Source organism: Sphaerodactylus townsendi, linkage group LG09, assembly GCF_021028975.2.
Source record: "Sphaerodactylus townsendi isolate TG3544 linkage group LG09, MPM_Stown_v2.3, whole genome shotgun sequence".
NCBI classification, from domain to species: Eukaryota; Metazoa; Chordata; class Lepidosauria; order Squamata; family Sphaerodactylidae; genus Sphaerodactylus; species Sphaerodactylus townsendi.
The window spans coordinates 20,383,229-20,396,272 of NC_059433.1; the positions used below are offsets into that span (position 1 = coordinate 20,383,229).

The 13,044-nt window shown below is 42.4% G+C and overlaps 1 protein-coding gene across 9 annotated transcripts in view; it reads right to left on the minus strand.

The window, feature by feature from the left end:
- HIVEP1 (HIVEP zinc finger 1) overlaps window positions 1-13,044 on the minus strand; it is a 113,584-nt gene that overhangs the window by 41,679 nt on the left and 58,861 nt on the right. For 8 of the 9 annotated variants that reach the window (XM_048507969.1, XM_048507967.1, XM_048507968.1 and 5 more), the window contains one exon: window positions 5,390-5,443. The exons of the other annotated variant lie outside the window; for it this stretch is intronic. In XM_048507969.1, the coding sequence (XP_048363926.1) occupies window positions 5,390-5,443 (54 nt within the window). The remainder of the gene's footprint in view (window positions 1-5,389; window positions 5,444-13,044) is intronic. 9 annotated transcript variants of the gene reach the window in all.

Here is a 13,044-nt window from a genome sequence, read left to right on the forward strand (position 1 = left end):
AGTACCTAGCTTGATGCCATTTTTTGGAGCTTAATGCCAATAGTCGCTTATGGTGTACACTGAAGCTAGAATAACGTTACATGAAACTTCCAAATTAATTTGCATTTGAAGAATTTGCTTCTAAATTTTCCCCTCCCTGCTACACATAGCACATCAGCACATACTACCATAAGTTTCCTTTGAATGTATATATTGAAATAGTTGCTTGATGATACCAGTTATTCCATTTGGTCATGCTTTATTCTCTATCACTCTAGGACCGTGGTAGCGAACCTTTGGCACTCCAGATGTTATGGACTACAATTCCCATCAGCACCTGCCAATTGGCTATGCTGGCAGGGTCTGATGGGAATTGTAGTCCATAACATCTGGAGTGCCAAAGGTTCGCCAGCACTGCTCTAGGAACTGGTTGTATGGTTTATTGAATTAAATACGAATACAATTAATAAAAATTAGTTGCAGCTCAACGGTATTCCCTAATGGCGACAGAATCTTGTAATTATAAGCGCAGATTTAGTAGGGAGACTGGAAGCATAGTTTATGGGTGGAGTTTACCTGCAAAATATCCCAACGCTGTCAGCAAGGAGACATAAAATATCAACATCATTTAGTTCTTTAATGTTCTGTATGCAGGAATGGGCTCTTTGAGAAATCTATGTAAATATCAAAACATTTTGGCCACAAAGATAACTTACAGCCCAATTCAAGGGGGGGTGGAGTGGTAGAGCAGTGGCTGGGGACAATGCTGCAGCACTGCCTCCAACGTGGCCATTAGCAGCACAGTCACCAGGGACAAGGAGAAACTTATTTCTCTCCCCGGAATGCCCAAGGAGGGATATTACTTACGCCACCTTTTTGGCAGTATAAGTCTGCACTCCTAAAGGGGGGAGAAGTGTTCCTGACCTGAAACCCCTGGGAACAGCCCCGGAATACTCTCATCCATGCTGGCCCAGCCTTCTGAGGTACGGGGGAAATCTGGGTTCTGGCACTGCATGCCCCATCGCCAAGGTCAGTGTCTCTGTGCTAGCGTCTGTGCCACTTTGCATGGCACTCATGCCAATGCAGCTCTTCTGCTGCATCCAATGCAGCTTTGGCCCCCAACCCCCAACCCCCCCAACTGCACAGTAAGTATATGATTTTATTGTTTTTCACATGATGTCAGCCTCCCTGAGCCCGTGAGGGGAAAGGAGGCATACGAGCTGAATAAATAATAAAAATAAAATAATAATGATGATAATGATAATGATAATGATAATGATGATGATGATAATGATAATGATAATGATAATGAGAAGAAGAAGAAGAAGCAGCAGCAGCAGCAGCAGCTACATGCATCCAAGCTTGCTTTGGTCATCTGGAATTGTTGGGTTTACAGATACTTTCCTGCAGCTGCATCTGTTCCCGAAGTGCGGAACTGGATAATGAGACATCTTTGATGGTTGTGGTTGGGAATGACGAACTATGCGACTAAACAGCTCTGCAGTTTGTCGACACACTTTCAGCAGATAATAGTATTTTTAAAATAAGCAGGTTGCACGGCTGTTTGGTGCAAACGGAATGTTTTGACAATTACGAGAATTCCTACAGGATTTACAGTGCAACTAGTTTGGGAGCAAGCCTGGGGAGTAAATATGTGGGGGTTTTTTTCACTTCTGTTCTCTAGGACTTAAAAAAATGTGCCTCACAAAAGGAAATCCTTCTCTGGCTAAACTGTCAGCGAAAACTTTTGATACACCCAGCCAAACAAGAATCAGCACAGTTATGTGTTTTTATCAACATATTTAAGAGAAAATTGTCCGAATAATTTTAGAAAATGAAATGCAACTTTAAAAACAAACAAAAACACACACGCTAAGTCTGTTTTCTCCTCTATTGTCAAAACAATCCCAGCTCTGCCGGGTCTGGCACCCGCAACTGATTTTTCTGAGTAGAGCTCTGCAGCGAGAGATTTAAAGCATATGTACTTACAAATGTTGAGTTTTCCTCAACAACCATAAACAAAAACTAACTTCCTAATTCAGATAAAAAATAAAGAGCCAAAACATTGAGTTCAAATGTGAATATGCCATATAGCCGTGGTGGCGACCATTTGGCACTGCAGATGTTATGGACTACAATTCCCATCAGCCCCTGCCAGCATGGCCAATTGGATATATATATCCAATATATACCCTGCATATAATACTGGCAGGGGGGTTAGATGGGGAAAAGACAGCTGAGGCTCTGAAGGTCTATGGCAGGGGTGGCCAACCTATGGCCCTTCAGATGTTCATGGACTACAATTCCCATCAGCCCCTGCCAGCATAGCTAATTGGCTATGCTGGCTGGGGCTGATGGGAATTGTAGTCCATGAACATCTGGAGCGCCATAGGTTAGCCACTCCTGGTCTATGGGGAGCTCATCACTCTAAGACAGGCATGGATGCTGGGGGGCATGATCACAGTGAAGGATCTGTAACCAACTTGATACTTCTGGAAAGATCCAAGTCCCAGTTGTTCTCAGGTGAGAGAAGTTTCACCTGTGCAGGTGCATATAGGTCAGTGGTGGCGAACCTATGCCACGGGTGCCAGAGGTGGCACTAAGAGCCCTCTCTGTGGGCACGTGCAAACAGAGTGCCCCCCCCCCCCAAATCTAGGCTGGCCTGGGCTGCTGGGCTCGATTATTAGCATTGAACCTAAGACCTAGTTTTGGGGAAGCAGTGTAGGTAACCCTGTTAAGCTCTGTTAAACCCCACTGATTTTCATGCAAAGAACTAAAGTGCGATCCTTAACCTGGGAGTAAGCTCGGTTGCTGGCAATGGGGCTTGCTTCTGAGTAAACACTCCTAGAGTCGTGATTCACCCGTTGGAAGAGTTGCACGGTTGCTTCAAAGCAAAGCCACCGACTACCACCAAGCTTACTCCTGAGTAATGCACGCCTTGGAGCCAACTGTTTTTTCTAAACTAAAACCTCAGTATTCAGGTTAAATTGCCATGTTGGTACTATGCGATAAATAAGCGGGTTTTAGGTCGCAATTTGGGCACTCGGTCTCGAAAAGGTTCGTGATCACTGATATAGGATCTTTAAGAAGAGTCAAAGAACCAGAATAAGAAGGCAGAGAGGGAAGAAAAAAAAGATGTGGAAAAGAAACTGGGTGAGCAACACCATGCGGAGGATAAAGGAACGACCAGTTTATCAAATAATTACTTTGGGGAAATCCATATCTATTTGGCTTGCATTTAGTAGTTTATAAAATTAGGCAGCAAACCAGGTTGCTGGAAACAGACCAGATGCTTATTTGTGATTGTCTAAGCTCACTGGTCCATAAAATAAAAAGCTTAAATTATAAGTAAATATATCCCTCAATCCTCCCCACTTTGTTTGCTGACTCATTAACAATCTGCACAGACATTTCAGTTTTTTTGTCATTTGGACACTGGAAACGACCAAATGTTAGAACAAAATCAATTCATCGTTAAATTCAGAGCACTGATTTCCAATGGAAACGGTAAAGATGCAAATGATAAATAATAAAGAGTTATACCAAAAGGAGCCTCTACGAATTTAGCTGAGCGAAATAGCAGGATACAGGTCATAGTACCGTATATACTTGTGTATAAGTTGAGTTTTTCAGCACATTTTTGTGCTGAAAAAGCCCCCCTCGACTTATACACAAGTCAGCTGTATTTAAAAAAAATATTTTAGGGTTTTTAATTTATTGGCCGCCAGGGGGTGCAGTTTTTAGGCTAGTGACACTCCTGATGATACCATGCAAGTTTGGTAAAGTTTGGTTCAAGGGATCCAACGTTATGGACCCCCAAAGAGAGTGCCCCCACCCCCCATTGTTTCCAATGGGAGCTAATAGCAGATGGGACTACATTTTGAGGGTCCATAACTTTGGACCCCTTGAACCAAACTTCACCAAACCTGGGTGGTATCATCAGGATAACCTGTTGCTGATACCAGCCAGGTTTAGTAATGTTTGGTTTAGGGAGTCCAAAGTTATGGACCCCCAAAGGTGGTGCCCCATCCCCCATTGCTTCCAATGGGAGTTAATAGTAGATGGGGCTACATTTTGAGGGTCCATAATTTTGGACCCCCTGAACCAAACTTCACCAAACCTGGGTGGTATCATCAGGAGAATCTCCTAAAGATACTCTGAAATGTTGGTACTGCTAACATAAACATTCCTCCCCTGACCAAAAATTCAGTTTTGAAGGATTTTAACTCTTGTGTTTTAGCTTGGTTATTGGTTGAGCTAAGATTTTTGTACTTTTAAAGTTATTGTTGAGACCATATTGTTTTTGTTGACTCCCTTTTCCACTTACAGAGCTAGTTTACTGTTTTTCTTTGAAATAAATATTCAAAAACATTTAACCTACTGATGCCTCAATTAATGTAATTTTATTGGTATCTATTTTTATTTTTGAAATTTACCAGCAGCTGCTGCATTTCCAACCCTCGGCTTATACGCAAGTCAATAAGTTTTCCCAGTTTTTTGTGGTAAAATTAGGTGCCTCAACTTATATGTGGGTCGACTTATACACGAGTATATACGGTACTTAAATCAAAACTTGTCAGTAAGCAAATCAAGAGATGGGAAATTTATACCAATCCTAAATAGGGCAGAAGGGACCTCCTCAAATTATAAATTTTCTTCATTTTCTCCAGCTGCGCTTAAAAAAAACCGCATATTTTTGTGTGTTGGATACAGTCAGGGAATGATTTCAGAAGTTCCTCCCTTTTATAGCCAGCTCAGTTAAAATGCCCACCAGAGCATCATCTTCTACTAACAACTGATGTCATTAAGCAAGTTCCTCAAGAGTCCATCTTCAAAGAAAACTGGCCTAATTGGAGAACTAGCTGAGCAATCTAGCGGTTTACAACCAAAAGTCCTTGCCAAAAACAAACAAAAAATCATTTTGTTATGGAATCCCCTATGGCACTCCAGATGTTCATGGACTACAAATCCCATCAGCCACTGCCAGCAAGGTCAATCGGCCATGCTGGCAGGGGCTGATGGGAAATGTAGTCCATGAACATCTGGAGCGCCATAGGTTCGCTACCACTGCCCTAGATCAATGCTTTGACCGTCCCCTACTTGAACATCCTTACAGAGTGCAAAAGCAAGCTAATTCTGACGGAATAAGTCAACAGCGAGCGCACTTTGTGCTTGATAGGATGTGTTTTGTACTTAGGTACAAGCACTAAATGCAAGAAGCAGAAGGCTGTAATGAAATATCTATGGAAGCATGAAATTGTTTCAAATTTTTATTTTTATATCGTGGCAGTATAAGGAAAATGTAGCGTTTTATAGGCCTGTAACGTCAGACGGCCTTGTGTCTATCGTGATAATACACTGAATTTACAGGACTGTAGAGCGAGATAGTTAAAAGGACGCTGCCATTTACCTTTCTGTGGATCTTCAGTTTCATTAAGTTCTTTTTGTGCTTCTTCAATTTTGTCTATGGAAAACAATAAAATGCATCAGGACTAAAAGTAAAATCTAATTCCAAAACATATTTAAATTTGTTTTCACTCGCTGGCCGACAGTGATTTGGACAGTGTACACTTCAACGTTCCGTCGTACAAAATGTAACACTAGTGTAGTGGAGAATCAGTCTATGCTGAAAGTTCAGGGCGAACACTACAGTTAACACCAGGAATATAACAACACCGAAATAGAAAAGCCGTAAAGCAAATCGAGTCAATTAGCCAACCCATTACGGGCTTTAATTCTGGCTACCCAGAATCAGCCTGTAGAAACAATATCCACTAATAAAATAAGGCTGAGTAAGGTCTGCAGAAAGATGCTCAGACCACATCATAAATCCAGGATGTAGGAGTTCCATGTTATATGATAGCTACCAAGAATGCATTTGCAACGGCCCTGGAGCATAGATGGAACGAAGAGGCACGTTCAGATTATGTTAAAGATTACAATGTGACAGAGAGGAAGAGAGATAGCCTTAAAAGCATATGGTATTCAAGCGGAGTTTCGGGCTTCCTTTATTCATTCTTCAACAAACATTTCTGGAGTAAAAGCTTCAGAATTGCTGCCCTAAAAGAGAGCTGTCAGAACGCAGAGTCTTCAAGTCTGGGTCTCGCAAAAAAAAAAATGTCATCAGATGGCAACAATTGATTTTATTAGTGGAACAAAAACTCAAAGCTTCCTTTTTGCATCTCTTAAAGCCTAAATGTACATAGGGTTTAAATTAGTGACATTTTTTTCAAACAAAATGAAAGAGAGGGGAGAAACCAGTTTTTAACGACTAATTACAAAATTGTAAGCTGGAAAAACCACTAAAAACTTATTATGGTTGCAAGAGTAAAGTTATGCTTCCTGTACTCAATCCCAATAACTAAGATTTTTTTTTAAAAAAACCCTCTATTTCAGTGCGTAATTTGAAACACCCTCAAAAGCGTGGCTTTCCTTGTAAGTCACCCCTAATAACAAAATCATCATTTGGACTTCCCTACTCAGCTTGTCCTGATTTCTGTTCTCCTTGCTGTTCTGTCTTTAAACATGAGCCTCTGTTCTGTTCATTTTATCCCTTCCACTGTCTCCTTTCTAAATAAATAAATAAATAAATAGGTATTTAGACTTTTTAAAAAGACAAACCAAAACGACCAAATGACACAGTGCTACACTGAGGTCCCCTTCCGCACGTGCAGAATAACGCACTTTCAATCCACTTTCAACGCACTTTTCACTTAGCAAAATTCACTTTCAAACCATTGTGAAAGTGGACTGAATGTGCGTTATTCTGCATGTGCGGAAGTGGCCTGAACAAGGGGGGGGGGGGGACGTTCCTGATTTCCCTGTGCCATGTATAATCATACTTAACAAATTTTCCGCTTGCTCTTTAGTTGAATTAATTCTTAATTGACATTACTAATAAAAATCCCACCTATCTCTATTACATCTATTTTCCTGTTCTTCTGCTCCTCAAATCTCATTGCTTCCATTCACAACCAATCTTTTGCTCCAGCATTCCCTGAACTAACTTTGTAGTCTGAGCCATATACGTATTTGCTCAGAAGCTGTCTCATAGCAATGTATTATCGAAGTGTGTAACAGACTTCCCTCTGTGATACACCTCTGAAGATGCCAGCCACAGATGCAGGCGAAACGTTAGAAGCAAAATCCACCAGACCACGGCCACGCAGCCCGGAAAACCCACCAGAACCAGTTGTCTCATAACATTTCACAGGGTTTGTTCCAGCACTTGAATAGACAGCAGTGGAGTAGTGGTTAAGAGCAGGTGCATTCTTATCTGGAGGAACCGGGTTTGATTCCCCGCTCTGCCGCTTGAGCTGTGGAGGCTTATCTGGGGAACCAGATTAGCCTGTGCACTCCCACACATGCCAGCTGGGTGACTCTGGGCTAGTCATAAACAACAAATCCCCTGTCTGGCTCTAATACAGAATTAAAAACTTCATTTTAATATAAACATTTTAAAATACATCAATGAACATATAAACTATACATACAATGGACAACAACAACAATAATTCCAGACCCCACAAACACTCATGCACAAAAAGGGAGAGAGATTCTCTGAACCAATGTATACACAACAACAGACTTGTTGTGTATACATTGGTTCAGAGAATCTCTCTCCCTTTTTGTGCATGAGTGTATGTGGGGTCTGGAATTATTGTTGTTGTTGTCCATTGTATGTATAGCTCAGCTGCTTTTTGACGCTCCTTGTGAACACATTCACGTGTTTGTTTACATTGCCCTCATTTTAATTGTCCTCAGTGACATCACAGCAACAGAAGCTAATGCAACAGAAGCTAATGCTTGGAAATTGCCTCATTCAGAGAGCCACCGTGGTGTAGTGGTTAAGAGCAGGTGGATTCTAATCTGGAAAACTGGGTTTGATTCCCCACTCCTCCACCTGAGTGGCAGAGGCTTATCTGATGGACCAGATGTGTTTCCGCACTCCTACATTCCTGCTGGGTGACCTTGGGCTAGTCACAGTTCTTTGGAACTCTCTCAGCCCCACCTACCTCACAAGGTGTCTTGGGGGGGGGGGGAGGGAAAAGAGCTTGTAAGCCACCTGGAGTCTCCTTACAGGGGAGAAAGGTGGGATATAAATCCAAAACCCTTCTCTCTTCTTCTTCATTCACTGACGTGCCTGAAGAAGAGAGTAGTGGAAGCTTGGGATGAACAGGATCAGAGACAGATGAATATGCAGGAAGTCTAAGCTTTTTACTTTTTTAAGAGGAATTCCCAATAACAAAGAAAACTGCTAATGCAACCATTAACTGAAAGTGGAAAATATTAGCAACAGTTCTGGTTTGATCTTATCTTATCTTTCTGTGCCATTTTCTGCAACATGGCATGTCTCTCTTAAGTTCCTCACTCTTGTGACCCCAAAACCATCAGCTACACATTCAAATCTACAGTCATGCAACAGTAAACCATTACAGTATTATAGATTTGAGAACTCCAAGAACAATAAGTTAATGATTTAAAAAAAAGAATCACCATGTGCCACTGCCTGTATCCATGTTTTGGCGGGTGAGATCAGAGGTGGGATCCAGCAGGTTCTCACCAGTTCCCGAGAGTGGGTTACTAATTATTTGTGTGTGCTGAGAGGGGGTTACTAATTGGGTCCGCTTTTCCATCTCCACGCCCTCGCCTCCCCAAGAGGCATACTGCCTTTGAACGTGAAGGTTCCATTTGGCAATTGCGACTAATAATGTAACTCCCTGAACTGGGTTAATCCCTTTCAGGTACTGCAATTCATTGATTCTCAGCCTTTCGTACCTTTTATCTCACCAGCCTCTATCAAAGAACCTGTGTGTTTCACCATTGCTGTGTTCAGATTTGTCAGTTGGGGCATTTTCTATAATGTGATGATGATTTAGAAATGACCTGGTGCAAAAAAATTTGGGGGGGTCGTGGTGGGGTGGCTGTCCATGGGGGGGCATCCAACTCAGGTTTTGCCCAGGGCTCAGGTTTGCCTAGGTACACCTCTGCCCCCTTTGCTGAGGGGGGGCTGGTGAGGGAACCTGTTACTAAAATTTTTGGATCCCACCACTGGGTGAGATATACAGAAAAGGTCCACCTGATCTGATACAGGAGTAATGGGGATAAAAGCTTTTGACACTGGATTATATTAATGCAGTCAGAAGATTTACTTTGGCTCACCACTCTGAAAGAAAAAAAAATAGCATGCCATTTCATGGCAAGGCAAAATTTAAGAGTAGTTTAGAAAAAGGGCACAGCCTGGACCCCGGTCAACCGTGCATGAAGGACAGCCATGGACACAACGTCAAGGAAAAGGCAGTCGAGTAGAAACCATCCTTATTCTCTCCCAGTCCAAAAAGCAGGTCTGGGTGGGAGCCCTTGGATCAAAAGAAAGACCTGCTCCTTTGTAGAGTTTAATTTTAGGGCAGGGGCTCAAGACTGGAAACATGTAGGAAAATGACATATCATAGGACATGCATACCCTGTTTCCCTGAAAATAAGACACAGTAGAGGTTTTGCTGAAGTGCTAAATATAAGGCATCCCCCGAAAGTAAGACGTAGCAAAGTTTTTGTTTGGAAGCATGCCCGTCGACCACAGCATGCAGCTGTGGAGCAGAAAAATAAGACATCCCCTGAAAATAAGACATAGCGCATCTTTGGGAGCAAAAATTAATATAAGACACTGTCTTATTTTGGGGAAAACACGGTAGTTATTACAGCTGCCTCCTCATATCTGGGACTGCAGAAGTTAAAAAAAACCCTGACTTTCGTAAAGGTCTCAGCAGTTTCAAAAAATTAAGCACAGCAGATTAGCAACTCATTGGATCTAAGAGCCAGCAGGCATTATTGAGGCAATACGGATGACAACATAGTTGGTGAACTATGGAAATTATGAAACGGTGGAAGAGCTGTATTTCGAAGGAGCCTCTCCCTTTACTCAGTTATTTGAAATGTAAACATCTGCAGTAGGCAGTTTTCAAAACTGCAGTCTTACATCCTTTGCTAGCACTGAAAGAATATACCTATTATTTCTAAGCCGAACCACAGCCTTCTAAGCTCATTTACTTTAACAGATTTAGAAGGGTGTGACTCTGCTTAGCATTTCACTAACACACAACATCATACTTCGTTCAAGTAATGAGAAGTGTACCCACCCGTACAGTACGGAAAATGTGATATTTTGGGACAAGAACGTCAGACGGTGACCGAAGCAGAAATAGCATTTAACTAGAATTCTTTTCCAGTCAATTTTTGCCCATGATCACCAGCTGTAATTGAGAGAGCTTTGTATGAATCCCATTGTCTGGTCATCTGGTTGTTTGTAACCGAGACGGCCTCTGCGCAGTCCACCCCATCTATGTAATCTCATGACTCATGAAAGAAAACTTATTATGACGTTGTAAGGAGGCCACGACGGGCTTTTGGACTGGTTTGCGCCCCTGTTGACCAGGCCTCCATTATCTTTTTTAGCCCATGGGCACTTTGGGAATTCTTGAAACACAGTGTAATGAACACAGACCCAAAATGGAGGCAGAACCGATCACAAAATGGCTGAGGCAGGTTACCTTTCTTATGATGTTCTGACAGCTGCTGCCAAAGTTTTTCAAAGTTTGCACAGCCAATCAAATCTCCAGTGGCCCATCAGACATCCTGCCAGGCAAAAGTCCCGCTTACTTTCTAAACTCTTTGTGGGGGCCAGATGAGGTGTTTGAGGGAACGATGGCATGTATACCTGCAGCACTCTTCAATTTTAGTAAAATATATCAACTTCTTCAGAATACATATTTGGACCCTGATCTCTATACCTTGAATAATCTAAATAATATAGGAATTATTATTATTATTATTATTATTATTATTATTATTATTAGGCTTGATCAACCGCCCAACCCCCAAAGGGTTCTGGGCGGTGTACAATGAGATATAAAACAGATACAATATAAGGTCTCATAAATACAATATAGCGATAAAACATTAAAATTCATTAAAATACATTATAGCAGCAATTCCAAAAATTACAGATAAAAAGACATGCACAGATGGCGCCCAACCCAAAGGCCAGGAGGGCCAGCACTGCCCCAAAATGGATGGAATCAGCGATCAGGCAATGCTGAAGATGGCAAAACTGTCGTGGGGGCTACAGAGGGGGCAGGCAGTCTGCGGCTGGCATCCCCAAAGGCCCGGTGGAATAACTCGATCTTACAGGCCCTGCAGAACTCGCCAAGGTCCCGCAGGGCCTGGACAGCAGATGGTAAAGCATTCCACCAGGACGGGGCCAGGGCTGTAAAGGCGCTGGCCCGGGTAGAGGCCAGCCGCATCGACGAGGGGCAGGGGACTACCAGCAAATTGGCCTCTGCCGAGCACAGAGGCCTATTTGGGACATAAATATTTATGGGAAGGTAATATTTATGGGAAGGTGAAGCTTCTGTCAGTTCTCACACGCAGCGAAGATCCACAGTGCAAAAATGTACCTTCCTCAAATCAAGGGGGCAACTTGTCGGAGTGGCGTAGTGGAAAGCACACATCCTATGTGAGGGCGAGTTCCTATTTTTAAAGCGTATCAGGCCACTGGGCGCTGTTCCTTTAAAAAATCATAAATAAAACGCTGCTGCAAGAGGACCGTCTAATTTGAGACGTGAGACTTGATCACACACACACACCCAACTCTAATTGCTTTTTGTGGAAATGCAAGTATACACATCACATCACTACTGGCCACAAAAATTATGTAATCTCCTGAAAATAAGTAGAAAGTACTCTGGATGATCACCAGGGATGGGCTGGGAGGTTAAAACAGTCTAGGAACAAGCTAAGCATAGAGAGTTCTGCAGCACAACCAGCTAACAACCAGTTGGCATCAATGACACCTACCACTGCAGGCACACGAAGAGGCAACTGTGGAGAAAATTAAAGGAATAAAAAAAGATTGGGGAACACCCGTTAGAAAAAGTCAGGGTGAATGGATGCACCTTAGGGGAGCTGTTGGTGCAGCAAGAGAAGATATGAGCCAGACGTCAGCTGGAAAAGGGAAGCAAATGGAGAGGGAAGGAAATGGGAACAGGCAGGGCAACCTTAGGTGGAACCACCGAAGCGCCACTCCTTCCCACCCTGCAGAAATAATGTCAGAAACCCACACTGTGGCTCCTCTTCACATAGTTTACAACTTTACAAAATCTGGGTTAATTGTGGTTTGAGGTCCACTTATCCTGAGTGTCTCATAATATCTGGAAACACAGGAACAAGCACCAGACCAATGTAAAAACCTAGTTTGACAAGTCTGCAGTTGTTAGGGACAACTCTATCCAAAACAGAAATCTAGAAGGCGTATTCTATTCAGGGAACCAGCGGGGTGTAATGGTTAGAATGGTGGACTCTAATCTGGAGAACTGGGTTTGATTGCTCACTCCTCCGCATGAAGCCTGCTAGGTGACTCTGGGCCAGTCACATTTCTCTCTGCCCTGCCGACCTTACAAGGTGTCTGTTGTGGGGCGGGGGCTGTGGCTGGTCCAAGGTCACCCAGCAGGGTCCTGTGGAAGAGTGGGGAATCAAACCCAAATATCCAGATTATTCGAGTCCACTGCTCTTAACCACTACGCCACGCTGGTTCTCTCAGGACTTTCATTTCCTCTAGACGTTGGTAAAACTGAAAAATTAATAGACAGTTGGAAAAATATAAAGATTGAGAAATATATGGAGTTAGAATGAAAAGTGATATTAAAATGGTATAGAACACCAAAACAACTAGCATATATGATAAAAGGACTTAGTTCTAAATGCTGGCACTGTGGAGACCAAGAGGCATATTATAGCCATATGTGGATAGAATGTACAGAAGTAAAAAAAATTTGGACAATTGTACTGCTATATATCGAGAAACTGGTGAAGATAAACATTGATTTAAATAATGACTTAATGTTCATGGGAGTAATGGAAGACAGAAGGGTGGACAAACAATACAGTTATATGTATAAAATAATGATCAAAGCAGCCCATGCAACAATAGCCTTGGGCTGGAAAGAAAAGAAAAAATGGACATTTCAGAGATGGTTAGAATATATCTGGGAACAAGTTACACTTGATATT